General features: G+C 44.5%; 1 protein-coding gene across 1 annotated transcript in view; it reads right to left on the bottom strand.

Moving 5' to 3' along the window:
- The window catches only part of COPA (coat protein complex I subunit alpha), a 148,457-nt gene that overhangs the window by 62,883 nt on the left and 60,532 nt on the right, over positions 1-25,042 (bottom strand). Inside the window, exons 13-22 of the mRNA XM_085638451.1 lie at positions 24,289-24,364; positions 23,593-23,675; positions 22,524-22,663; positions 22,091-22,176; positions 21,824-21,962; positions 19,868-20,030; positions 18,997-19,143; positions 17,719-17,908; positions 17,507-17,602; positions 16,200-16,288 (exon numbers count right to left, since the gene is read on the bottom strand). Of these exons, the coding sequence (XP_085494577.1) occupies positions 16,200-16,288; positions 17,507-17,602; positions 17,719-17,908; positions 18,997-19,143; positions 19,868-20,030; positions 21,824-21,962; positions 22,091-22,176; positions 22,524-22,663; positions 23,593-23,675; positions 24,289-24,364 (1,209 nt within the window). The remainder of the gene's footprint in view (positions 1-16,199; positions 16,289-17,506; positions 17,603-17,718; positions 17,909-18,996; positions 19,144-19,867; positions 20,031-21,823; positions 21,963-22,090; positions 22,177-22,523; positions 22,664-23,592; positions 23,676-24,288; positions 24,365-25,042) is intronic.

The raw sequence follows: 25,042 nt of genomic DNA on the forward strand, positions 1-25,042 counted from the left end.
CTTCGCAGGAGCGGTGGGCCACTTGGACTCGGGCCGTGGGGGTCAGGTGCAGAGGTAGGTCCGGAAGAGGTTTTGCGGTTCCTCAGAGCAGAGTTCTTTGGAGTTGTTTTTTTCTGGACAGGCCTGCTGTTCACAAGAAATTAGGAGTCGTTGTTGAAGGCAGGCACTCCTCCCAGGATTCTGGAGGTCGCTGGTCTTCAGCAGGGTCTTTGAGGTCAGCAGGCAGGCCGGTAGGGCTGGGTTCAAGTCAGTTGGTGTCTTAAGACTTTGCTGCTGCACAGCTCTTATTCGTAGGTCAATGAAATCTGATTTCAGGGTCTGGGGGAGCCACTTAAATATTAGATTTAGTGGTGTTAATAGGGAGTAACAGGTAGGGACCAATGGGTTCACCCACTATTATGCCACCCTGCTGTGGGAATGGGGTATAGACCAAGCCCTGACTGGATTAGTCCCACCATCTTCAAGAATGTGGCCACTGAAAAATGTGCTTTACTTCGCCTCCAGAACCTGAGGGGTGGAGTTGGCAAAGGGGGGCACACCTCCTATTCTTACTAGGTTTTCCCGCTAAATCTCCTGACCAAAACTGGGGGTTTGAACTGGGGCTGCCATCTGCTGCTAGCAGCAGAGGCTGGAGTCGCAATACAAAGGTGGCAGGCCTTTGAAGCTTTCCTCTCGATCACTATGCCCATCCTGGGGGAGGAGGTGTGACACCTTTGTCCAGGATCTGCTTTGTTTCTAGCCACAGAGAGCAGAGGCTCTCCACCCAGGGGTCCAGAAACAGGTCTGGTGGTGGTAGGCTGCCTAAAGTCAGAACAACACCAGGGTTGGTAGGTTTTCAGGAGACACCTCCAAGTTGCCCCCAGAGTACATAGTTTAATAAATCCAACACTGGCATCAGCGTGGGTTTATTAGGAAGACCTGTTTGGCCCCAAAACTCCTGGGTTCAAAGAAGCCATTATGCTGGGGAACGAGAGTTGTTGAGTTTCCAGCCTATGTACTCTCTAAGGCTTCCCTGGCACTTACAATATCTAAGAATATACTTAAATATTGTAGGGGCCTATATGCTCATGCAAATATGCCCACACCTGTGATATAGTGCACTCTGCCTTAGTGCTTGTGAGGCCTGCTAGAGGGGTGACTTACCTATAGCTTAGGCAGTGCAATTTGGCATGGCACACAGGCAGTGAGCCGTGTCGACTTGGTCGTTTTTACTGCACCAAGGGATGCAAGCTGCAAGGGCAGTGGCATGACCTTAGTGAGAGGTCCCTAGGGGACCTTTTTCAGTCCCCAGGCCCTAGGTACCAACGGTACCATTTACTAGGGACTTACAGGGGGGGCTGAAGTTAAGAATCGTGGTACAGTTTTAGGGAATAAGTACTGGCACAGCGAACCTGGTTGGTAGGGACCCTGTGCACTACAATCGAAACCACATAATTCTCCAGGCAAAAAGAAGGGGCTAACCATGTCAAAAGAGGCACTTTGTCACACTGTACAAGTCACATCCTCCTTTGGCATATGGAACAAGAGTGCTTAAGAGGAGTAAGCCTTTGCTTTTTTGCACTCCATTGATTGCCTTCTTTCTTAGAACACAGGCTTCCATATTAACTGTAGATTAACAGCGATCTTCTTGGTCTGCCATTCTCTTACATTTATATCCAACTTCTTACCCATCCTTTGTTTTTACTTTCTAATCCAATGCAGACCGCACCTCTTTTCTTTTGCTCTGATCACTACAACCGTGCCAATCCTCCTTGACAGGATAACAACATCCTACAAGTGTAATTCAAATAAAACAAGAGTGCTTTGATAGTACCCACAAACAGACCTTGGAAAATTCCACTCCAGGTTAAATACATCTCATTGAACTCCGTAGTGAAACATCTAATTTACATTTGATAAATAACTCTTTCTTACACCCCATATGAAGTTAGTAGCCATTTACTACTACTACCTGTGGCTGCTTAAAAAAAAATCCCTTACTTCCATTGCCATGCAAATGCTCCTGGATTACATAAAAACCCCTCCACCAGGACATTTCCAGATTTACACTCTAGAAACTCCATGGATAATATATCCCACCGTCAGGCTATCAAGCAGCCTTGGGAATGTGACCATACTACTGTAGATCGCAAACCGCTCCAATGGCTTGCTATTTTTCAGCTCACTGGGTTCAAACTCCTTTCCGCTGTTCTAAACTATAAAAGCTGCCTCCTTACTGTCCTGTTCACTCCTTACACTCAAGCAATAACAATGATTGTTGAGTGTAGGTGTACTTATATGGGAGATTGCACGTTCTCTGCGGTTGCCCCAAATTATCAAACTATGTCAGCTCTCTAATCACTCACTTCTTTACCTTCCATATTCAACTTTAGTGGGGCTTTTTCCTAACACCATGATTCAGTACAGTGACCATGCAATCTGTAAGTTTCAGATAAGAAAACAATTAGTACATTTCTCAAAAATGCAGCAATGGTGGCTCTCGCGCTAGTGATGCAAGCCATAGATTTAACCAGGGAAGCTCTACATGTCTTATAGTAGCTGGTTATGGTGCAAAATATCCCCATCAACATACTGTTTTGAAGATGTCCGTCTTTTGTGAATTGTTCTGAAGTTCACTAAAATCTTTTTTTTTTTTTTTTTAAATATCAACTGATTTTTTCAATAAAAGATGCAAAAAACAATATGAAGTATTTGTGTACCAACAATTTACATTTTAAAGTATTCGACTATAGTCTAAGTGTGTCCCTTACAAACCAAATGGGTTCGGGACGGTCAACGTTGACCACCATTTTCTCCATCAGGTTATCACCCTCCCTGCCTTCGGTTGTATCTCTCACTGAACTATTAGGTCATACTAAGGTGTTACCTTACCATCATCTTCTTTTCAATCACATTACACCTCCCCCCCCCCCCCCTTATACTGTTCATGTTCATATTTAATTCACAGAGTGTAGGTATGGGCCCCTTTTGTTATGGCCACCCCCACTTTTTACCACTGGTACGGAAGTTTTTTGACTAATGTGCATTGTGTCCCTGCTAACCAAGCCCTAGTGCCAGTGCTCTTTCCCTAAATGCAAAGTAAAATGGTCTAATTATCACACACTTTAGCACCCCTGTAAGTCCCTAGTAAGTGGTGCCCCTGGTACCTAGAGCAAGGGACCCACAAACAAACTGCATGCAGCCTGCCATTGCAGACCGCGTGTCATGGTGAAAACATGACACGGTACACTCCGTGTGGGCCACGCTAAAGTCACTGCATGTAATATATGTAAGCCACCCCTAAAACAGGCCATGTAGCACTAAGGCAAGGTGCATTATTTTACATGTGCGACAATATCCGCAATAAAACCTATATCAGAAAAAAATGAACATAATTCAATAGAATACTGTGCTGAGGCATTCTTCGGAAAGGTAAGAAAACCTGTTTTACTTTTAACCTCTTCTATGCCCATGACGAGATAGTCTCGTCATGGAGCGCGGTTGCGCTGTGCCCATGACGAGACTATCTCGTCATGGACCCCGCCCGCTAATGAAAGGCCCGGCACAGGAGGGGGAAAGGGCGGGGCACTCAAGGGGTTAATACACATCAAATGATGATTCTTTTTTTTCTCTTAACAAAATATATAATTGGCTTAGAAAACCACAAGCAGAAAATGTTTTTAACCACATAAGGGTTATTAAACAAAATTGGATCTAGGATTGAAACAAAAAGGAGGATTGGTGAAGTATTGGTCACCCACCCTTGGCACTTTTTGGTTTTTTTTGGAAGATGTGCATGTGACGAGGTGAATGCTGTCACTCAGTTCAAGAGTCCCTATGGCTGAAATGGGCTCCCTTACTGCCACATGGATATGCTGTGGTTAGTGTAAGCAACATGTACATGAGGGCTGAATATACCCATGGATTAAAAGGAAAAAGCTACTTACCAGTATGCATCTGTTCTTGGCATGTAGAGCTGCAGAATCATATACTTGTGCATAGATCACCATCTGGTGTTGGGCTTGGATGTTTGCACTTTGTTGTATTGGAAGAAGTTCTTTGTAGTCATGAGATAGGCGACTCCTCCTTCGGATGATAGTGCGCATCGGCATCGACTCCATCCTCAGATTGTTTTTCACCATAAAGGGTGATGATGGATTTTGTGAGAAACAGAAAGAGATGTCCATGTGTGATGTATCCAAGTAAGATAGCAGTGCAACAGATAAAGGTACCCGGGGAGGAGGGTGGGCGTATACGATTCTGCAGCTCTACATGTCAAGAACAGATGTATACTGGTGAGTAGCATTTTCCGTTCGCGGCATTTGAGCTGCAGAATATGTACTTGTGCATAGACTCTACAGTAGTACTCTCCCCAGTGGTGGCCACCTGTATCTGTTGCAGCGGTTTGAAAAAGTGTCCTTAGTACAGCCTGGCCCACACTAGCCTGTTTTGCCTGCACATCTACATAATAGTGTTTTGTGAAAGTGTGCGGTGTAGACCATGTTGCTGCTTTACAAATGTCTTCAATAGGAATGTTCCCTACGAATGCCATAGAAGCCCCTAGTTTGCTTGTGGAATGCGCTCTAAGGGGAGTAGATAATGTACGCTTTGCTCTTTAGTAGCATATCTGGATGCACTTAACGATTCACCTGGCAATTCCAGCTTTTGATATAGGGTTGCCATTATGTGGTGGTGAGAAAGCTACAAAAAGTGGTTTAGTCTTCCTGAAAGTTTTTGTCCTTTCAATGTAGTGAAGGATAGTTCTTTTGACGTCAAGCGTATGAAAAGCCCATTCTGCTACGGAGTCTGGTTGAGGAAAAAAGACTGGCAGCTCAACAGACTGGTTAAGGTGGAAAGAAACAAATTTTGGTAAGAATTTAGGGTTTGTCCTAAGAACCACTTTGTTGTGATGTATTTGCAAAAAATGGTTCTTGTATGGTTAATGCCTGTAGTTCACTAACTCTTCTGAGAGATGGGATTGCCACAAAGAAAGCTACTTTCCATGTGAGAAAGTGTAACTCACATTTATGTAAAGGTTCAAATGGGGGACCCATGAGCCTGGTAAGGACAATGTTTAGGTTCCACTCTGGAGAGGGTGGAACCCTGGGAGGAATTATCCTTTTAAGGCCTTCCATGAATGCTTTGATTGCAGGTACTTTAAACAATGACAAGGGTTGTCTGTTTTGTAGGTAAGCAGCTATGGCAGCAAGATGTAATCGTATAAATGTGTATGCCAGATTACATCTTTGTAGATGCAAGAGATAAAGAATATTTTGAATTGAAGCATCTAGCAGATCGATTGTGTTGTTATTACAGTAGATAACAAATCTTTTCCATTTAGCTGCATAGCACGCTCTAGTGGTAGGACATCTAGCCTCCTTAATGATATTCATACAGTCTGGCGGGAGATTGAGGTAACCAAACTCTAAGACTTCAGGAGCCAGATCGCTAGGTTCAGTTAAGCTGGATCTGGATGCCTTATTTCTCCATGGTTCTGCATGAGGTGCTTTGGAGAAATGTGCAACTTTTGATGTGGAACTACTGAGAGCTCCAGCAGGGTTGTGAACCATGGTTGCCGGGCCCATGTTGGAGCAACCAAGATCATTGTGAGAGACTGTTGTTTGAGCTTGCGCACCAGTAATGGAATGAGCGAGAGAGGCGGCAAAGCGTACGCAAATCTGCCTGACCAGTTCATCATATCTCATTGCCTTTGGACAATGGGTGTGGATACCTGGAGGCGAAGCTTGGGCTTTTTTGCGTTTAAATGTGAGGCAAACAGATCTATGTCTGGGTGGCCCCACATCTGAAAAAACGGATGAATTCCGATTCGTGGATCAGCAGTCTGACGACTGAGCAGATCCGCAATTTGATTGTGTATCCCTGGGAGATGTTCTGCTAAGAGGTATATTTTTAGAGGAATGGCCCATCTCCATATGCTTTGCGCTAGGCGTGAAAGCTGCAGGGAGTGTGTCCCCCTCTGTTTTTGTACAAAGTACATTGGTGTCATATTGTCCGTACGAACAAGGACAGCTTTGCCTATGAGATGTATTTAGAATGATTTTAATGCGAGAAAAATCGCTCGTAACTCCAGGTGATTGATGTGGAGCAGTTTCTGTTGAGGGGTCCACATGCCCTGAATGGTATGGTTTAAGAGATGAGCTCCCCAGCAGGTGAGCGATGCGTCTGCTGTAAGCACTATCTGTGGAACCGGGTCTAGGAACGACCGCCCTTTGGAAAGGTTTTGTGTGTTCCACCACTGCAGAGAGTGATGTGTGCGGCTGTCCACCAACACCAGATCTGTAAGCTGACCTTGAGCCTGGTTCCACTGATGTGCTAAACATTCTTATAATGCACGCATTTGGAGGTACGATGAAAATGCAAGAGGCCATCATCCCTATTAGTTGCATGAACACTCAGGCTGGTAGTGAGTGTTGAGGTTGAAATTTTGTTATGAAGAAGAAGTGTTGTCTGTCCCAATGGTTTTGGAGGCGCCCCTATAAAAGGAGCGATGAAAGTAACCTCTAGTTGTTGGTGACTGTAAGGCCCCATGGACTTAGCTTTGTCAGTGTCTTTTTACATCTTTTCTAAAGATGTGTCTACAGTAGGTCCAAACAAGTGTTCTTGATCAAAAGGCTGATTAATAATTTGAGACTGCACTTCCTGTTTAAAACCAGATATGCGTAGCCATGTGTGCCTGCACAGTACCACGCTTGTGTTAACAGCACGAGATGCTGTGTCTGCTGCATCAAGAGCACATTTGATAGAGGTGTTTGTAATTGGTTTTCCCTCTTGTATGAGGTCGTTCGCTTTAGACCTATATTGGTCTGGAAGGTGTTGCATGAGTGTTTCAAGCTCATTGCAATGCGCTCTATCAAACCTGGCCAGCAAAGCTTGGGCGTTGGCAATGCGCCAGTAATTTGCTGCCTGTGACGCAACCAGTTTACCAGACGCGTCCAATAATTTAGATTCTTTATCCGGAGGAGAGGCATCACCTGTTTGGGAATTTGCCCGGTTACGGGCATTTGACGGTACTAAAGACTCTAGAGGAAGCTGCCCCTTGATCTAAGCTGGATCATTTGGAGCTAGCATATATTTATATTTTTTATCAGCCCTGGGGTTGAGAACTCTAGCACTGACAGGGTCTTTAAACACATTACGGGCACGTTTAATCATACATTTTAACATAGGTAAAGTACTTGTTGACTTTTGTGATTGTGTAAAAGTCCATAATAAAAAATCTTCCTCCAGAGGGTCTGAGTGTAATTCTACCCCATGATATCTGGCTGCTCTATTTAGGAGTTGTGCAAAAATTATGTTGTTGTCTGGAGGGGATGGTTTAGATGGATCTGAGTATGGCTCAGGTATATCTGGGACATTAGCATAATCCTCCCAAGGGTCAGGTGGTGGGATACTGTGGATGTAGTCATCATCATCCCCTTGTGGGTCTCCATCCCCATCCCCACCCCCACCCCCAAAGTAATCATCATCTTGTGGTGCAGGTGAAGAAGGAAGCAGTGGAGTGTGTGCTGGAGAAAGTGGTATAGTTGGAAGATTTGGAGGGGGAGAGGAGGGTCTGAAAGGTGAAGTTGCTTTGTCTTTCTTTTTTAAGGGTATCTCAGGTGCCTCTGAGGTGTCTAATTTCCTCTTTTTAGGTGGTATTGTGATGACATGACCGGTAACGGGGTCAATGTGTAGGGTTTTTTGTTTTGGATCAGAGGGATCTGGTTGTAACCGTTCTTTTGAGCTATTGTCTGTTTTTTGGCACCGACGACTTTGGTTGCGAGTGGTGCTTTGGTTTAGGCTCTGTAGCTTTAGGAGGGGTCTTTGTCTCCTTATGCTTTGGTGGAGTTTGTGTCTGAAATCTTTTTTGGCTCCAAAGATTTATGGACTTTATTAGATTCCATGGGCTTGTCCTCCGTGTGTTTCGGTGCAGAAGCACTCGGCGTCGAAGCAGTCTTCAGTGTCGATAGAACAGGGTGTGGCATGGTCTCAAGTTTCGGCTTTGGTTTCGGTGCCGGAGATCGTTTTTCGTACCGCTATGTGGCTGGCTCGATCCCGAGCCCCCTGAAGACTTGTCTCTGGACTTTGGAGCCGGGGCGAGGGCGGGGCATCCGAAGTATTATCGCGGTGTTGACCTGAGCCCGAAGGTGTCACCGGAGCCTTACATTTCGTTTTAGATGGGGCAGGGGTCTGGATCTGGGTACTCACGATCCGTTCACCTGGAGTAACTGTCTGATCCTCGGCATCTGACTCATCGGTCTCAGAGACGCTTGTGTCTTCATCCTCTAGTTCTTGTTCCTTTGGAACATCGGGGCCTGCAACAAAGATGTCGTCCAGCACCGAGGTAGTTGATCAAGACATTACGTGACGTTGAGCCTGGCAATCACGTATGTTTTTTTTTTATCTGAAGGAAGCACAGGGCTCGCAGTCATTGTCCTCGTGTTCTGGAGAGATCCAAAGGTTACAGACCTCATGGAGATCAGTGTGTGGGAATTTAGCACCACACAGGGGGCAATTTTTAAACGAGTTCTTTCCATTGACTGCAGGGCCGAATGGCGCAGATAGGCCCAACGGCCCGTGTCGACGACCAGAATCGAAGGTCTTGATGAATTTTTGGATGCGCGTCGAAGGGGGAACGCGATTGAAACAATACAGTCGAGCGGTGAGGGATTGCGCGTCGAAGGGGGATCGAGTACGACATCGACCCAGAGCACAGCAATTTACATCCGAACCCGATGGAGGAAAAAAACAATCAGAGGATGGAGTCGATGCCTATGCGCACTATCGTCCTAAGGCGGAGTCACCTATCTTGTGACTACAAAGAACTTCATCCAATACAACAACAAAGTGCAAACATCCAAGCCCAACACCAGATGGCGATCTATGCACAAGTATATATTCTGTAGCTCATATGCCTCGAACAGGCTGTTTCTAAACCCCCTTTGTATTGAATATGCTACTTACCAGTATGCATCTGTTCTTGGCATGTAGGGCTGCTGACATTCATATCTGTGCATAGATCGCCGCCTAGTGTTGGGTCCGGATGTTTGCACGTTGTTGTCCTGGAAGAGTCTTCGAAGTATCCTGAGATAGGTGACTCCTCCCCTGGACCACAGTGCGCATGGGCATCCTCTCCATCCTCAGATTGTTTTTCGCCATTGTGGCAGTGATGGAGTAGATACAGAAAGTGATGACCATGCTATACAGTAATTCTGAGAGCTGCAGCTGCTACAGGCGCCGGGGAGGAGGGTGGGCGATATGAATGTCAGCAGCCCTACATGCCAAGAACAGATGCATACTGGTAAGTAGCATATTCAGTTCGAGGCATGTGGGCTGCTGAATTCATATCTGTGCATAGAATACATAGCAGTACCTCCCATTAGCGGCGGCCACCAGTGCCAGCTGCAGCGGTCTGAAAAAGAGTTTTGAGAACAGCCTGTCCTACAGCTGCCTGCTGTTTTGAGTGTACATCTACACAATAGTGTTTGGTAAATGTATGTATAGTGGACCATGTGGCTGCTCTACATATATCATGTAAAGGAATGTTTCCCAGGAAAGCCATGGAGGCCCCTAACTTACGTGTTGAGTGGACTCGTGGGGGAGTCGTTAATGTGCGTTTAGCCTTTTGATAGCAAATTTGAATACACTTAACGATCCATCTGGCTATACCTGCTTTGGAAATGGCGTTGCCCTTATGTTGTGGAGAAAAGGCAACGAAAAGTTGTTTTGTCTTCCTAAAGGCTTTAGTTCTGTTTATGTAGTACATGAGGGCTCTTTTTACATCTAGTGTATGGAGCATTCTCTCTGCTACATTTTGTGGATTTTGAAAGAAAACGGGCAGTTCAATTGTTTGATTCATGTGGAACTGCGATATTACTTTAGGCATGAATTTTGGGTTGGTATGTAGTACGACCCTGTTTGCGTGAACCTGTATGAATGGCTCTTGAATGGTTAGTGCCTGGAGTTCACTAACTCTTCTTAACGAAGTGATTGCCACTAGGAAAGCTACTTTCCAGGTGAGGAATTGAATCTCACATGAGTGGAGAGGTTCGAAGGGTGGGCCCATCAGTCGGGTGAGGACCAAGTTGAGGTTCCACACTGGCGCTGGTGGGTGTCTTGGGGGAATTACTCGTTTAAGTCCCTCCAAGAAGGCTTTGATGGCAGGCACTCTGAATAAAGAGAGGTGCTGCCTGTTTTGGAGATAGGCTGCTATTGCGGTTAAATGGATACGTATTGAGGTGTACGCCAGATTGCATCGGTATAGGTGTAAGAGGTAACAGATTATGTTTTGAATGGATGCGTCTAGCGGGTTAATGTTATTGTTATTACAATAAATGGCAAACCTCTTCCATTTGGCTGCATAGCAAGCTCTGGTAGTGGGTCTCCTAGCTTCTTTAATGATCTCCATACAGTCAGGTGGCAGGTTTAGATAGCCAAACTCTAAGACTTCAGGAGCCAGATCGCCAGGTTCAGCTGTTGCGGATCTGGGTGCTGAATTTCTCCATGGTTCTGCGTCAAATGCGCGGGTTTGATCCGCAGCCTTTGGTGCGGCACCACGGAAAGTTCCAGAAAGGTGGTGTACCATGGTTGGCGTGCCCATGTGGGAGCAACCAGGATGAGTGTCAGTGAGTGTTGTCGCAGTTTGCGTGCCACCAGCGGTATCAACGGCGCTGGGGGAAAAGCGTACGCAAATCTGCCGGACCAGTTCATCCATATCGCATTGCCCTGCGACTGTGGATGTGGGAACCTGGCGGCAAAGCTTTGGCATTTTGCGTTTTCGCTTGTCGCGAATAGGTCTATCTCTGGATGACCCCACTGTTGGAAGTACGGTTGGAGTACTGACGAGTGTAGCTCCCACTCGTGCATCTGGTGGCTGTGTCTGCTGAGCAGATCAGCCATCTGGTTGTCCTTGCCGGGGAGGTGTTCCGCCATGAGGAATATGTTCCTCTGAATGGCCCACTTCCACATGCTCTGAGCCAGATGAGAACTGTGGAGAGTGCGTTCCTCCCTGCTTCTGTATGTAGTACATGGCAGTCATGTTGTCCGTCCGGATCAACACGACTTTGTTGCACAAGTGTACCTTGAAGGCTTTCATTGCCAGGAAGATTGCCATCAGTTCGAGAAGGTTGATGTGCATCTTCTTTTGCTGTGTTGTCCATAGTCCCTGCACTGTGTAATGGAGTACATGAGCTCCCCATCCCTGGAGAGACGCGTCCGCTGTCAGTGTTATTTGTGGAACAGGCTCTTGGAACGGTCGGCCCTTGCAAAGGTTTTGTGGATTCCACCAATGCAGAGAGTTGTATGCCCGACCGCTCACCAACACTAGGTCTTTTAGTTGCCCTTGAGCCTGATTCCATTGACGTGCCAAGCACTCCTGAAGCAGACGCATATGTAGTCTCGCGTGCGGGACTATGAAAATGCAGGAGGCCATCATGCCTATCAACTGCATGAACACTCGCGCAGGAAGGGAGTGTTGGGGTTTGAACTTTGAGATCAGCATTTGCATGCTGTTGATTCTCACTAGATTTGGCTGAGCTGTGGCTGCCAGAGTGTCTATGGTCGCACCTAGGTACTGTTGTACGTGTGCGGGTTGGAGATGTGATTTTGGGTAATTTAGTGAGAATCCCAGACTGTGAAGAAGGTGAATGGTGTGTGACATGTGGCTGGCACACTGCTGGGCTGACTTTGCCTGAACAAGCCAGTCGTCCAGGTAAGGGTAGACGTGTATGTGTTGCCTCCGTAGGTGTGCGGCTACAGTAGCTAGGCACTTTGTGAAAACTCTGGGTGCTGTTGTCACGCCGAAGGGGAGGACTTTGAATTGGTAGTGCTGCCCCTGAATAGTGAACCTGAGATATTTTCTGTGTGACGGGTGTATGGGTATGTGGAAGTATGCATCTTTGAGGTCTAGCGTGGCTAGGAAGTCTCCCGGTGTGAGCAGCGGGAGAACCTGCTGTAGGGCGAGCATGTGGAAATGCTCTGAGAGAATGTAGTGGTTGAGGGGTCTCAGGTCTAGTATAGGTCTGAGTGACCCGTCCTTTTTTGGTATTAAGAAGTACAGAGAGTACACCCCTGTCCCCTGCTGGTGGACGGGCACGACCTCTATTGCACCTTTTTGCAGCATACTTAGCACTTCCTGCGCTAAGTGCTCTGAGGACATAGGACGGTGCTTTGGCGGTATTGTGGGTGGAGTGGAGGTTAGTTCGAGGCAGTAACCGTGTTGAACAACATCTTTGACCCACCTGTCCGTGGTGATGGTAGTCCACGTGGACAGGAACCGTTGGAGTCTTCCCCCGACAGGTGTTATGTGGTCGGGGGGAAGGGAGAGGGCGTTTGTTTTTGGGGGAGGACCTGGTATTGCCGTAACCGCGTCCTCTGCCCTTTGTGCTGGAGCCACGATATCCACCTCGGGTGTTTTTATCATAGGTACTTTGTGTGCCCCCTTTATTGTAGGTTTGCTGTGACCCCTGTCCTCTACCTGCTCCTCTATTTCCAGGGCGACGAAAGGAGCCACTACGAAATGTCTGCGTTTGCAGAGCCCCCATTGACTTTGCAGTGTCTGTGTCTTTTTTTATCTTTTCTAGGGTGGTGTCAACCTCTGGTTCGAATAAGTAGTTGGGGTTGACAGGCTGATTGACGATGTTATTTTGAACCTCAGGTTTGAACCCGGAGATTCGTAACCAGGCGTGTCGTCTTAGCATGACGCTGGTGTTTATTGCTCTCGCAGCTGTGTCGGCGGCATCCAGTGCACACTTAATGGATGTGTTTGTGAGAAGTTGTCCCTCCCTGATGAGGAGCTCCGCTGCCTATTTATACTCGTCTGGGAGATGTTGGAGTAGGGTTTCTAAGGTGCCATAGTGTGAGCGATCGTAGCGAGCTAGGAGCGCCTGTGTATTGGCAATGCGCCATATGTTTGCCGCCTGGGCTGCAATCCTTTTGCCGGAGGTCTCTAGCACCTTGGACTCTTTGTCCGGGGAGGAGCATCACCAGTTGTCTGCGAGTGTGCCCGTTTGCGAGCATTAGCAACTACGATGGAGTCCAGAGGTAATTGGCCTCTAATGTACGTAGGGTCCCCAGGTGCGGGCTTGTATTTTTTCTCGATCCTGGGGTTTATTACTCGTGCCCTGGTGGTTTCTTTGAAAATGTCCTTTGCTGGCTTGAGGACACCTTTCAACATGGGCAGAGTCTTTACAGTCCTCTCTGAGGATGCGAAAGTGTCCACTAAGAAATCGTCCTCGATTGTGTGAATGGAGTTGCACTCCATGATTGGCTGCGGCACGTTCAATGAGGGCGTTGAATGCAGCAGTGTCCTCTGTGGGAGATGTTTTTGCGCCATAGAGCTGTGTGTCCTGTGTATCCAGAGCGGCACTTGGGTCCACAGGGTCATCCCAAACTTGATCAGGGTCCTGCTGGCCTTCAGGGTCTATGTCCCTGGGGTAGGAGGTGTCGTCCCCCTAATAGTCCTCCACTGTGTCCGTGTCGGAGTGTGTCGGGGAGAAGGACTGTGGTTCTGGGTAAGAGGTGTGGAGGCGTTCCTAAAGAACCGGTTCCGATTCCGCCGGCAGTTTCTGCTTTAGCGGGATCCTGTAAGAGTCCAAAGCCTGCTCGGAAGTGATCTTCCGCTTTCGGATCATGAGTCTGCCGGTGTCGGCGTCGATGAAGTGGGACAGTGATGTCCCAGTAGGAGAGCGTTCAATAGATGGGGACCTTGTCTGGGTGACACGTGTTCTGATGTGGAACAGTTTCGGCGCCGTAGATGGCGGCAAGCCAAAGGTGATGTTGGTCGGTGCCGAAGGTGCCTTTTGAACCTTTTTTGGCTCGGAGCCCGACGTGGCCTGGAGGGCTGCCTTTTCTCTGATGCGTTGCAAGGACGCTGCAACTTGTCGCACCTGGAATGCCGACGGTCCTTTGGCGCCGAGTGGTTCTGTAGAGGTAGGTGTGGACTTGTTCGGAGCCACAGGGTCATCGAGCCGAGGAGAGGTAGTAGCCGCCGACGGCGTCGATGATTGGACCGTAGTCGCTGCTTTCGAGGTGGATTGCGATGCAGCGGCCATTTTAACCTTGGTGGTCGGTGCCGATGGTTTCGGTGCCGGGGGCCGAGGCGCTTTGGCGGTACCGATGGCCTTTCTCTTTGGGTCGGCGCAGACATCGGCAGCAGCGAATTCGGCACCGAAGTCCCTTTTGGTGCGGTCGTAGCCGACGGTTTTGGCTGGCGTCGAAGGTGTGGTGGTCCTCGAGCCGACCAGTGTTATTTTCACTTTCGGTTTCTGTGGAACCGGTGCGACGATTGGTTTCAGTTTCGTGGAAGGGAAACCAGTCTTTTTGGGTAATAATGGCTCTCGCTGGATGTCCGAGGCCGGGCCAGAGGGCGGGGCCGGAGGACTGCGGGATTGATCTTGGGTAAGGCCCGAAGGCGATCCCTCAACCGGAGCCGTAGACTGACGCTCTGGGATATCCTCCATTTGGACGGGTAGGCCCTGTTCGTCACCAGAGCTACCTTTTTCGGCCCCTAAGGCCTCATCGTAGTCTCCTACCTCATCGTCGGCTTCTTCCCTGTGAAAAAGCTCTTCCTCCACCTCTTCCGACCTGGAACCGTGTTCGGAAGCGGGGCTGGAGGGTATGTTTTCCACGCTTTCAACCTCCTCGTCCTCGGTGCTGAAGATGTTGGTCGGGCCGGTGCCGCCTGTTGCGCTTCAAGTCTCGCGGCTCGTCGATTCCGGAGAGTCTTCTTGGATCTGAATCGTGCACAGGCCATACATTTCGATTCGTCGTGATCCGGTGAGAGGCATTTGTTGCCCACCGGGTGGACGTCGATATGGGGATATTTGGCGTGGCAAACAGGACACCGCTTGAATGGGGTCCTCGATTCCATAGTCGATGTCGGGTCGATGGTCGGATATAATGGATCCGAAAAAGTTGTTAAAGTCGCTAAACTAGCTAGAAAACTGTCGATACCGATCGGGAACAGTACCGACGAAACTAAAGGCCTTTTGGCCTGAAAACTAAATTTTCCTAACTTGAGTCAAGATAAGCACATCCGAACCCAATGGCGGAAAAAAGAATCTGAGGATGGAGAGGATGCCCATGCGCACTGTGGTCCAGGGTAGGAGTCACCTATCTCAGGATACTTCGAAGACTCTTCCAGGACAACAACGTGCAAACATCCGGACCCAACACTAGGCGGCGATCTATGCACAGATATGAATTCAGCAGCCCACATGCCTCGAACATCTGTGTTTATGTATCCTGTTTTCTTTTTTTACGTATACACTTGAATTACATGAGACTGGTAAAATAGCTAAAGCTAAGTTTAGGGAAGACCTAAAAACTACCTAAAGAAAGAAAGATGAATGGAAGGCAAACTTGACCATGGTGAAAAACTGTATACGATTCTTAGGCACTAATAGCTTGAAACTCACCCTTCTTGGGAATGTGATCTCTTGTAAGACGTTAAGCTTCCAAGTCAAATGTTGCGGACCTGTTTTGCGCATAGGCTAAAATGATGGTGGGCTTTAACTTTGAAATTGTGTTATTTAATTCCCAGGAAGGTCTCCTAACGGGGGGGGGGGGGGGGGGAACCTATAAGACCGCTCCAATGAAAAGGGTGTTCACTGCAAACCCACTCTGCATCTTTTTCCAAATGCATCTAAAAAAAGAAAACTGCAAACTCAAGAAGGGAGGCTAAAACTGTACAGAAATAATGTATATACTAGGAATACACTGAGGCTTGCCAAAACACTAAATGCATAACCTCATGTATAAAAAGATATTGAGGTTGGTTCCCTGTTTTTTTCAGGATTGTCATGCAATTATCTGGACAATGCAAGACTTGAAAGTAATATACAAAGGGGCACAAAGAAAGTTGGATTTTACGATCGTGTATGCCATGGTTAAGAGGGTTCCTGCAAGCACACACACCTTGCATGCTCAAGCTGAATGTGACCTCGGCACTGCCACGGAGAAGGCCAATCCAGAGATAAGAACAACTTTGCTGTGAACTCCTTACACTTGCTAATCACTTTGAAGAGCAGTGGAATCAGAGATAAGCCAAGTAGCAATGTAGCCTGTACTGTGTAGTAGGTTTGTGAATAATTAAGGTGATTACAAATCTAAGATATACCAGTTAAAAATAAACAGATAAGTTTAAAAAAAGAAGTATTTTCTACAATGTAAGAACTGCTTCGATGCGAACATATTAGATAAGAGGGGGCATGCACACTTACTGTTTCCTTCTCAGGGTCAAATGTCTCCTTTAAACTCTCTGCTTCTTCGTCCAAGCCATGAGTGGCAGCAGTGAGAAAGGCGAGAGACTCTATAAAGAAACACATGCACCAGTGACTGTCAAATGACAAATATAAGACACACAGAAACAACAGTCAAACTCAAGATTTAGAGAGAACGAGTTAAAGACATCTGCAGGGTCAAGCATTATTAAGAAGCAGCAATCTATCGGTTTAGCCAGAAGCAACTGAAGAGTCGTCAAATAGCCCACAAGGGGTGCAGAACTATCAGCGCATCTATTTCATCATGCACAATACAAGTGATGAGATCTGTTGAATAAACACTGCAGAATTGTGTGATGCAAAAATAATACATTAGTATGGTTGCCACAAAAGTTACCCCGAGGTACTCAAGAGGATAAGATGTTTTGGCTCACGAATTTAAAATTACTACTTCTTATTGGTCTCAGTTAATCTACGGAAGGGGTATGCCTAAACATGGATGTCATGCTTGTTGTATATAGGGACTCTAACTGAATTTAACCCTCAAGGTCAAATAATAGTAAAAATATCTAGGCTTCCTTGTGTTTATTTGCAGGATGGGCTTGGTATTGAAGTTGAAATGGACTGGCTCTTTCAAAAAGAAAAAAATAATTGATTTGCATTTTGCGTGTGCCCTTCTGTACCGGCACAAATGATAGAGTGGAAGGTTCGTGAACAGATTTTGAGAGGTCAAGAAGTGTTGCCTCAAGCTTTGTGCACTTTACCTTTTACTGGCATTTGACATCTAGGCACAGTAGAAACCGAAATGAGTAAGTGATCAGAAAGGCTTGCTTGTTCATGTACACTTTATAAAACTAAGCCATTGAACATTTTGAGAGGTCAAATAATCACATTATCTTCTTAATTCCAAAATAACTAGAGGTGCAATGATAGATTAAGAATGGGTACTCCGTTGTAAATAGAATAAAAAAACTCCAGTTAACAACTTTGGTAAATGTACTGTAGCCAAGTTCTACCTGGTTGTCTGAAAGAGTTCAAAAAGCTCTACGTTCAAATTGGCAACTGTGAGGATTTTGGTTGCAGTTTTGAATGTTTTCCATTTTTGGGTATATATAAAATCAATTTTTCTGGATTCAAAGAGCTAATTTTTCATGGTAATTCTGCACTGGGAGCGTAGGAACAACAATAAATATAAGAGGACATTACAAAAATAACAAAAGCTAGAAAATAAACAGATCTTCACAATGATGAGCACATTATCTGTAATCTGGGTTGCCAGAATAGATATGGAAGCATCTGCTACTCACTCTGCCCGCAGTTTTTGAGGATTCGCACACGCTCGACCACATCTCCAAGGTACAGGGCATTCTGATAGTGTCCACTCATATCCTTCCGGATCTCAGCTAGATCAAAACAGAAGCAATGGTCAGCAATCTAAATCACTAAAATGAAATGGTTTGAAACACTGAAGCTTACAAACATAATAGTAATTAAATACATTGTCTTTGGACAAACTCACCAATCTTCATCATCTTGCGCAGCTTTTCGAGGTTGCCTGTGATGAGGTACAGGAAGGATAGCTTGTCAAAGTTCTTGGTGCGCTGATAGCACATCTCCACAATCTGGTGGTTTCCCTGTAAGAGGGCCACCTCTCCCAGCTTCTCCCAACAGTTCTTATCATCCAGAGCCTTGGCTGCTTCCAAGGCAATCTAGAAGACAGTGAACATGTGGACATTAAAGAAATGTCAATCATAACATTTTTTGTAAAACAGGCACACGGGGATGCTTCAACATACTGTTGCTAGGTGAGTTCAACATGGCCCTAATTTATTGAAAATTAGATTCCCTGGGCAAAGAATGGATAAATCATTTTGATCAGGAGCCATGTAGTAGCAAACTTTGGTGTGAAATCTCTCAGTTAACCAACTATTTTAGAAAATGTAGTGTGGCACAAGTGGGTGGTTTCCTCAATTGTTTCTTCACAACTCTAGGAGCAGGGGAAGTGCACTGAAAATAAGATTCCATTGGAAAAAGGGAGTTCAGCCTGTCACGAGAAGTGGCCAATATCAATAAAAAGCTATGCTACTCAAATTTATAAACTATGCTGAAGCAGTTTAAAGTTGATAGATTGGGGTGGATTTACTCTAAATGATAAAAGAAGAATTTTAAGAGCAAGTATTTCCCGTATGTGATTACCAATTTGATCACTGAAAAATGATTGTGATAAACAGTATTTCTATTATATTTGAACAATCCATTCATAAGCCAAAGTACACAGCATAAAATAAGAGACAATGTGTATGCATATTGACAAACACAGCATCCGGGGGGGGGGGGGGGGGGAATCACAATTCCTGCAAGGGTAACAGCATTGTGGTCAGTGGGTCAGTCTACATTCTTAGGGAATGGTCCATTACAAAACAGTATTGTATGCTTTTGTTGTAGACTTGCCATCTCATCCAAAAGGGGCCCACATAAGAATTCAACTCAACATTGAATCTTTCTTGGGTGCTGTCTACGATGGGGAATGCTGTGATTAGATAAGTGGGGCTTTTGGATCATCTCACACCCAGTCCAACTGATTGATGCCCAAAGCCCACCATCAAATAGTGGATGACCATAATCTGGCTTTCCACTTCAGGCTAATCACAAAACCACTTTGAAGAGGGCCCCAAAGGGAGTTCACTTCTCACATAAAGACTAGGCATTATTTGTCTCTTAATTTAGAATAGTGGACATGTTTAGTTTCAAATATGATGTAGGACAGCTGCCAAGGAAAGGACTGGCAATGTGATACCTCAATGTTGCCACACTCTAGGGCAAGGCTGAATCTGGTCTTCTCGTCTTTGACAAAATGCAAGGCCACTTCGGGATAGCCCTTTTTCTGCAGATAGGCAATTATCGACTGTCCCACAAGCTTGGCATTTCTCACCATGTGAAGAACCTAGACAAAATAATATGAAGATGGTAATATCGAGGCAGCGCAAGTATAGGACACTTCTCGATCTACAACTCAATATGTCTGACTCAGCTGAAATTTCTACTTGGTTTTGATTATTAAGGTTTTCTTTTCTTGATGACATATCAATTAGGACAGGCTCCAAATACTGATAGGTTTAAACTTAAAATAATTCGGCAGCAATACAGTCAAACGAAATAAGACCTTGGAAAGCATTTTTATATAAACAACAAACATATGTATTGCTGTTCAGTTAAAACGCTATTCTCCATCTTGCAACCTACAATCCAGTAGCATAATAATTTCCTAAACCATCACTCGGTGGTAATCAGGTGAGGGGCAAAGTAAAAGTATTAAATAGCTGATTGTTTTATGACAAGGGTACAAAAAATAATTAACAGCATGAATCCATCAGGGGCCAAACTAAATGTTTTTCAATTTAGTATGGTGACTTGCATAGAAAATCTGCCTGAAATACATCTGAAAAGAAATTTCTGTGAAGTGCAGTTTCTGCCTCGGCTTCCATATGTTGAAGTTTATTGTATTATATATGAGAAGTGATTATGAACAAAAACCCCACAATTTTCACAACTTAAATAAGGAGTATGCTTTCTCGCCCACAGTTACCAATCAATGGAAAGTAGAGCAGCAAGGGTTGTGGAAAAATGAAATCGGTATAAAGAAATTGGACGTGGCACTCACTGCTTACCTCATCATACTTTCGGTTAATAAGGGCCAGTTTAAACTTAAATTCCGTGGGGTCAATTGTAAGGACACGTGGGCGACACTCTCTGTCCAAACAGTACACGTTGTTGCCCTTCACTCGAGTCACGTAGATGGGCAGGTCCAGTGTACGAATAATTCCATGATCCCTAAAGCAAGCCAAAACAGTCACAAAACATAGACATTTGAAGGGTTAGTTTACAGACCCCGATTTGTACATTCAACTCTCATACAAACAAAAACAGACAGACCCCACATATAAGACAAATAGAAATTGTCAATTAATGAAGGTAGCACACCATTCACATGTAAAGTGCAAAACTGAAAGCGTAAGCAAAATAACATTACGTAGCAACTGCACTCCAGCTTCCAATACTGATAAAAATGAAAGATGATAAACTGTTCTAACTCTTTCAATATTAACACTATTTTAAAGTCCACAGCTTTTTATGCGGATTCAGTCTTGGTCCTCAAGAGCAGCATGCTTCATGCTTACACAGTGAATTATGATTTAAATGTATATATTGCCTCTAGAAGTCTAAGGACCATGCACCCTTCAATATTTTGTGAATTCCTTTTTCCCCAAATTGTTCTTAACCCCTTCCGTGCCCGCCCCTTTCCCCGCCCTGTGCCGGCCGTTTCATTAGCGGGCGGGGTTTGTGACGAGCTGGTCTCGTCATGGGCACAGCGCAACCGCGGCCCATGACGAGACCAGCTCGTCACGGGCATTGAAGAGGTTAATTAGCTTTTATGTATTAATTGTACAGAAACAAACTCCATGCAGTCGTTCAAAGCAATTACATTCCAATTGAGTGACAGTAGTGCAGTAAATACTGTAAACTCTGCACCCATGATAACATATAGTATGTATATTATCCCCATGGGGTGGCAGTTTATACAATCATGCATACCCTACAAAACCTGGCATATTGTTCACAAAACACAAGGTTCCACTGTGCTACTAAGAACAGAAAACAAAACCATTAACCCTGTGCACTGCGCAATCCTGCTAGCATATGCAGATCCTGTCCTTATTAAACAGTGCCCTCTGTCACGCCAGCTCCTCGGTACACTGCCCAATTTAAAGGCGTGCACCAACGTTGTAACTTCTACCCCCTTTAAGCACTGGGCATCCCCCCAGTGGCCATACTCCTTGCCCAAATCCGCCACCCCTCATACTCCCATGTAGTGCGGCACCAAGAGGATTCCAAAGAGTGCCCGCTCTAAAAGCCAAGTTCCACACTGGCAGCCACCCGGACGGTCCGATTATTTTGTCAGATGTTTAAAGTTTAAAAATGTTCTTATCTGGCTATCTGAAGAGATCATTCACTTCCTCCCTTTGGTATACCAAATAAGCACAGCATAGGAGCTCTGCAAACATACCCTACTTATCTAAAAAGTAAAACTAATATTCAGAAAAAAATGTGTAGTATTCAAATTGCCCATCTACACCACAGACCTGCATCTACTGCTCTGAGAGCTACAGTTCATCTCTTCCATCTCGATTTTTAAATATTCTTTTGTTCCTCCATAGAGAGCTTTTCCTACTTTAACCTTCTCCAGTTAAGTCAGTGCTATCTCTACTCAACACAAAAGGACTACTGCTAAGATGAATAAGGATTAAAAAAAAGAAGAGATAAGCAGACTTATTCAACAACTTTGTAAAGCAAACTGGAAATATATTGCAAACAGTAAGAATTTGACACAGTAATACACAAAACAATCTAAATTTCAGACGTAATTAGATAGATTTTCATGCTGCCCTTGTTCCTGCTGAAAGAGGAGTTATCTAACACAACAAAGGATTTAGAAACAGCTTGAGACTAGGCCCAGAAATAAATCGAAACAAATCATTTGGGCTGTATTTTGAATTCCAGTACTTGTTTTGGGAGAAATGAACAGTAGCTGCACAACTTAGTCTTATCATGCAAGCAGGACTTACCCCGTGGTTAGAGCATATTTGATATGGTTGCTGGTGGTGTAGATGAACACTCCACTTTCATCCCATGCTCCGCTTTTGACCCTGATGTTCTCATGAATGTTACAGAGAGATTCCAGTTTCCTGTTGCATATCATGATAGCTGGAAACAGAGAGAGATCAGCAAAGATAAGTAATACCTAAGCTTTCTAACATATTTAAAATAAGAAACTGTAAGTGGTGCAAAGGCCACTTGAAATAAAATAGAACAAAAAATAAAGGAGTACAAACCATGCTTTGCCAGAAGTGCTACATGAGACATGTCTGATGACCAAATCACGTACTTCACCTTGGCGATCTTCACAGATGACAAAGTCCTTGAAATAAAGAACATTGCATTATAACCTATTCGGAAAGGTGTCGGGCTGTAGTCATCTAGTACTGAAGCAAAGAATGTCCACTTTTAAAATCGAAGACCTACAACTCTGCTCTTATAGACCGATCAACACAAAGTGATAATTAACACATTATATAACTATGGTTCTATCTTTGTAGTGCCCAACGGACCATAGTCAGACTATTGAAAATTAAACTGGCTATGAACGGAGTAAAAGCTGCATTATTACTCGATATGCTAACTTTGTACAGGAAAGAACCAGAGATTCACATTATTACTCCTTTGGTGCTCTATCGTTTCTCTCTGTAGTTCTCGACCATGCCTTACCGTTTCTGCTGTACGTCAAAGAGGGTAATGGAGTCTGCATCTCGCAGAAGCAAGTTCCCTGTACCAGCATAGAAGATCTCATCGCAGTTGGGCACTTGCACTTTTTTTGTGATTTCATTCTTCAAGTTCTTGATCAGGATCTATCATTTATTCAATAATATTACATTAGGCAAGACATGATCAAAAGAGGATCACGTGCAGTAAAACATCTTTACGCTGTGAAGCACCGACATAAGAAATTGTCTGATAGTTGCAGAAACCAAACATCTTTATTTATGCCCATTGCTCAATAAATAAAATGAACTGTTGGGAGTTGTGCAAAGTTACAATAACTGTAGGATGAACAAGCAATTCAAGTAACTATTGCCAATTAATATGTTTTTCCAATGTATTTATGAGACCAAAATCCTTTCAAATATTTAATCTGAGACGGTCTGTAAATATTAACAATTCTCCTGTGGGATTACATGAAGGCCAATGGAATATGAAAATTACACGATCCTGGTAAGCTTGCAGCTCATCAAAAATCTTTAAAAGTAGTATGACCAAAAACAAAGAATATCTTATTCATAGAGATATATATACATACATACATATATATACACACACACACACAATACACTTTCAGTATTAGAGTGCCACATACATTATGCAAAAAAGAAACCAAGAACTCTTGCGGTTCCCAAGATTAGGTGGAGAGCAGCTCCTGTATAGAGCATACTTCTACACCAGCAACACTTTGAATCTGCTCACGGCACTGTGATAATCCTATGCTTAGAAACTTAGCTGGAAAACAGTTCTATACAAGAGCTGCTCTCCACCTAAATTTGGGAACTAACCAGAGTTCTCTGCACATGTGTGTATGTATATGTGTGTGTACATATACATCGATACACACACTATATATATGCTGTACACCATGACACCAGCTTCAAAGCTTAAAACCATGTGACCAAACCTAGAAAGAAGATTATTTTTTCACGTAGGAGTGCTAGGACGAGGGAATTTCCTTTATCAGCCACCAATATTTGAGCTTCCTTGAAAAATAGTTTGTGATAAAGTAACTTACCGAATGCATGCGATCCAAGACAGCGAAGCGATTGCGAGCTACCCAGACAGCAGTTAGGCCTGAGGAGCGCTTACCTTCAGGGGCTGAAAGAAACAATTTGTTTATCACACACAAATGTAATTTTCTTTTTATGTCATATATAGACACATATTACAAACAAGGAGATTCAGCATTGCTGCTTATTCACACTTTGCACTCAGTCACTAAATTTCTTAAACCCTAGACTGTAGAAGAAAAAGGAAACATGGCAATGAAGTGTGGATTCTCTAAATAGGTATGTCCTTCTAAAACACAAAGGTGGAACTCTCTTGGACTCAGCGTGTAAAATACAACCGCTGCAAAACAGAGAATATTTTTGCAGTTTGGCAGATTGGTAATTCTGGCAAATGCAGTATAATTACTTGTATTCAGGCTCACTTAGTGTGGTGAAGATTTGCAGAAAGGTTTCTAAAGTCCATATTTGGTAGCTTAGTCTCCATGATATATCAAAAGATAAATATATTGTTCGATTTCAACGGAAAGCTACGTATCACACGTACTTCTGAGCGATGCAAGTACTGATTATCCAGGACGCTGTTACCAAAGGCATTAATGTCATAAGACAGGCTTCACATTAGAAGACTACCTCTCAAAATATTTGAAAAATTAATATCTATGCACAACGGAATAAAAGCCAACACAAGAAACAATGCCTACCATCGGGATTTTGCGTGTCCGCATCTTTAGGAATGGTGTAGAGGTCATAAGTGCTGTTCTCTAGGTTGCTGGCTCTCTACAAAAAAGGAACAAAGTTGTTGATGAAACATTACATTAAAACACAAATCCTCGGATAAAATACAAGTAAACTTATCAGTAGGATCATACTTCTCAAATGGAAACAGGGTAGCTCATGCAACGTCTTCACTTCCCTAGCAGTGTTCTGAGAGTCTCCAAAGTGGTCTCAACTGTCCTGCTTCAACACTTTGAGGGACTACTTAAGCAATGTAGAAACAACTTGCCACCCTAAAACAATGGTTCTAGATGTGAACGTTTTGCTAGTTGGCATGGGAAACAAAACTGCAACCGTGGAGGAAAAGTGAATGCTACCATAAAAATCAAACCAGCAAGCATCACAACCACAGTTTACAGTTCATCGCCTTCTTCCTGTCACTGCCACCACCATCATTTCACTATAATGGCTAAAGGAAGGAGATCAAACAAGGAGGATGCTCAGGAACCACATGGCATTACTGGTTCCATCTGGTTACTTAACTACCACAGCAGCTGGATTCCTATACAGTTCATTATGACCAATAAGGATAGTGCCAGAGCAGAATCAAAACCCTTCTCTCATTTGCATCCACCTAAATGCAACGAAAGGGTCTCGCAACCATTTTATTTTTACATGAAACACAGTAGATTAACAGAATAATATTTTAATAAAGCAATAGGAAAACACAACGGGCCACAC

Source organism: Triturus cristatus, chromosome 12, assembly GCF_964204655.1.
Source record: "Triturus cristatus chromosome 12, aTriCri1.1, whole genome shotgun sequence".
Classification (NCBI taxonomy): Eukaryota; Metazoa; Chordata; class Amphibia; order Caudata; family Salamandridae; genus Triturus; species Triturus cristatus.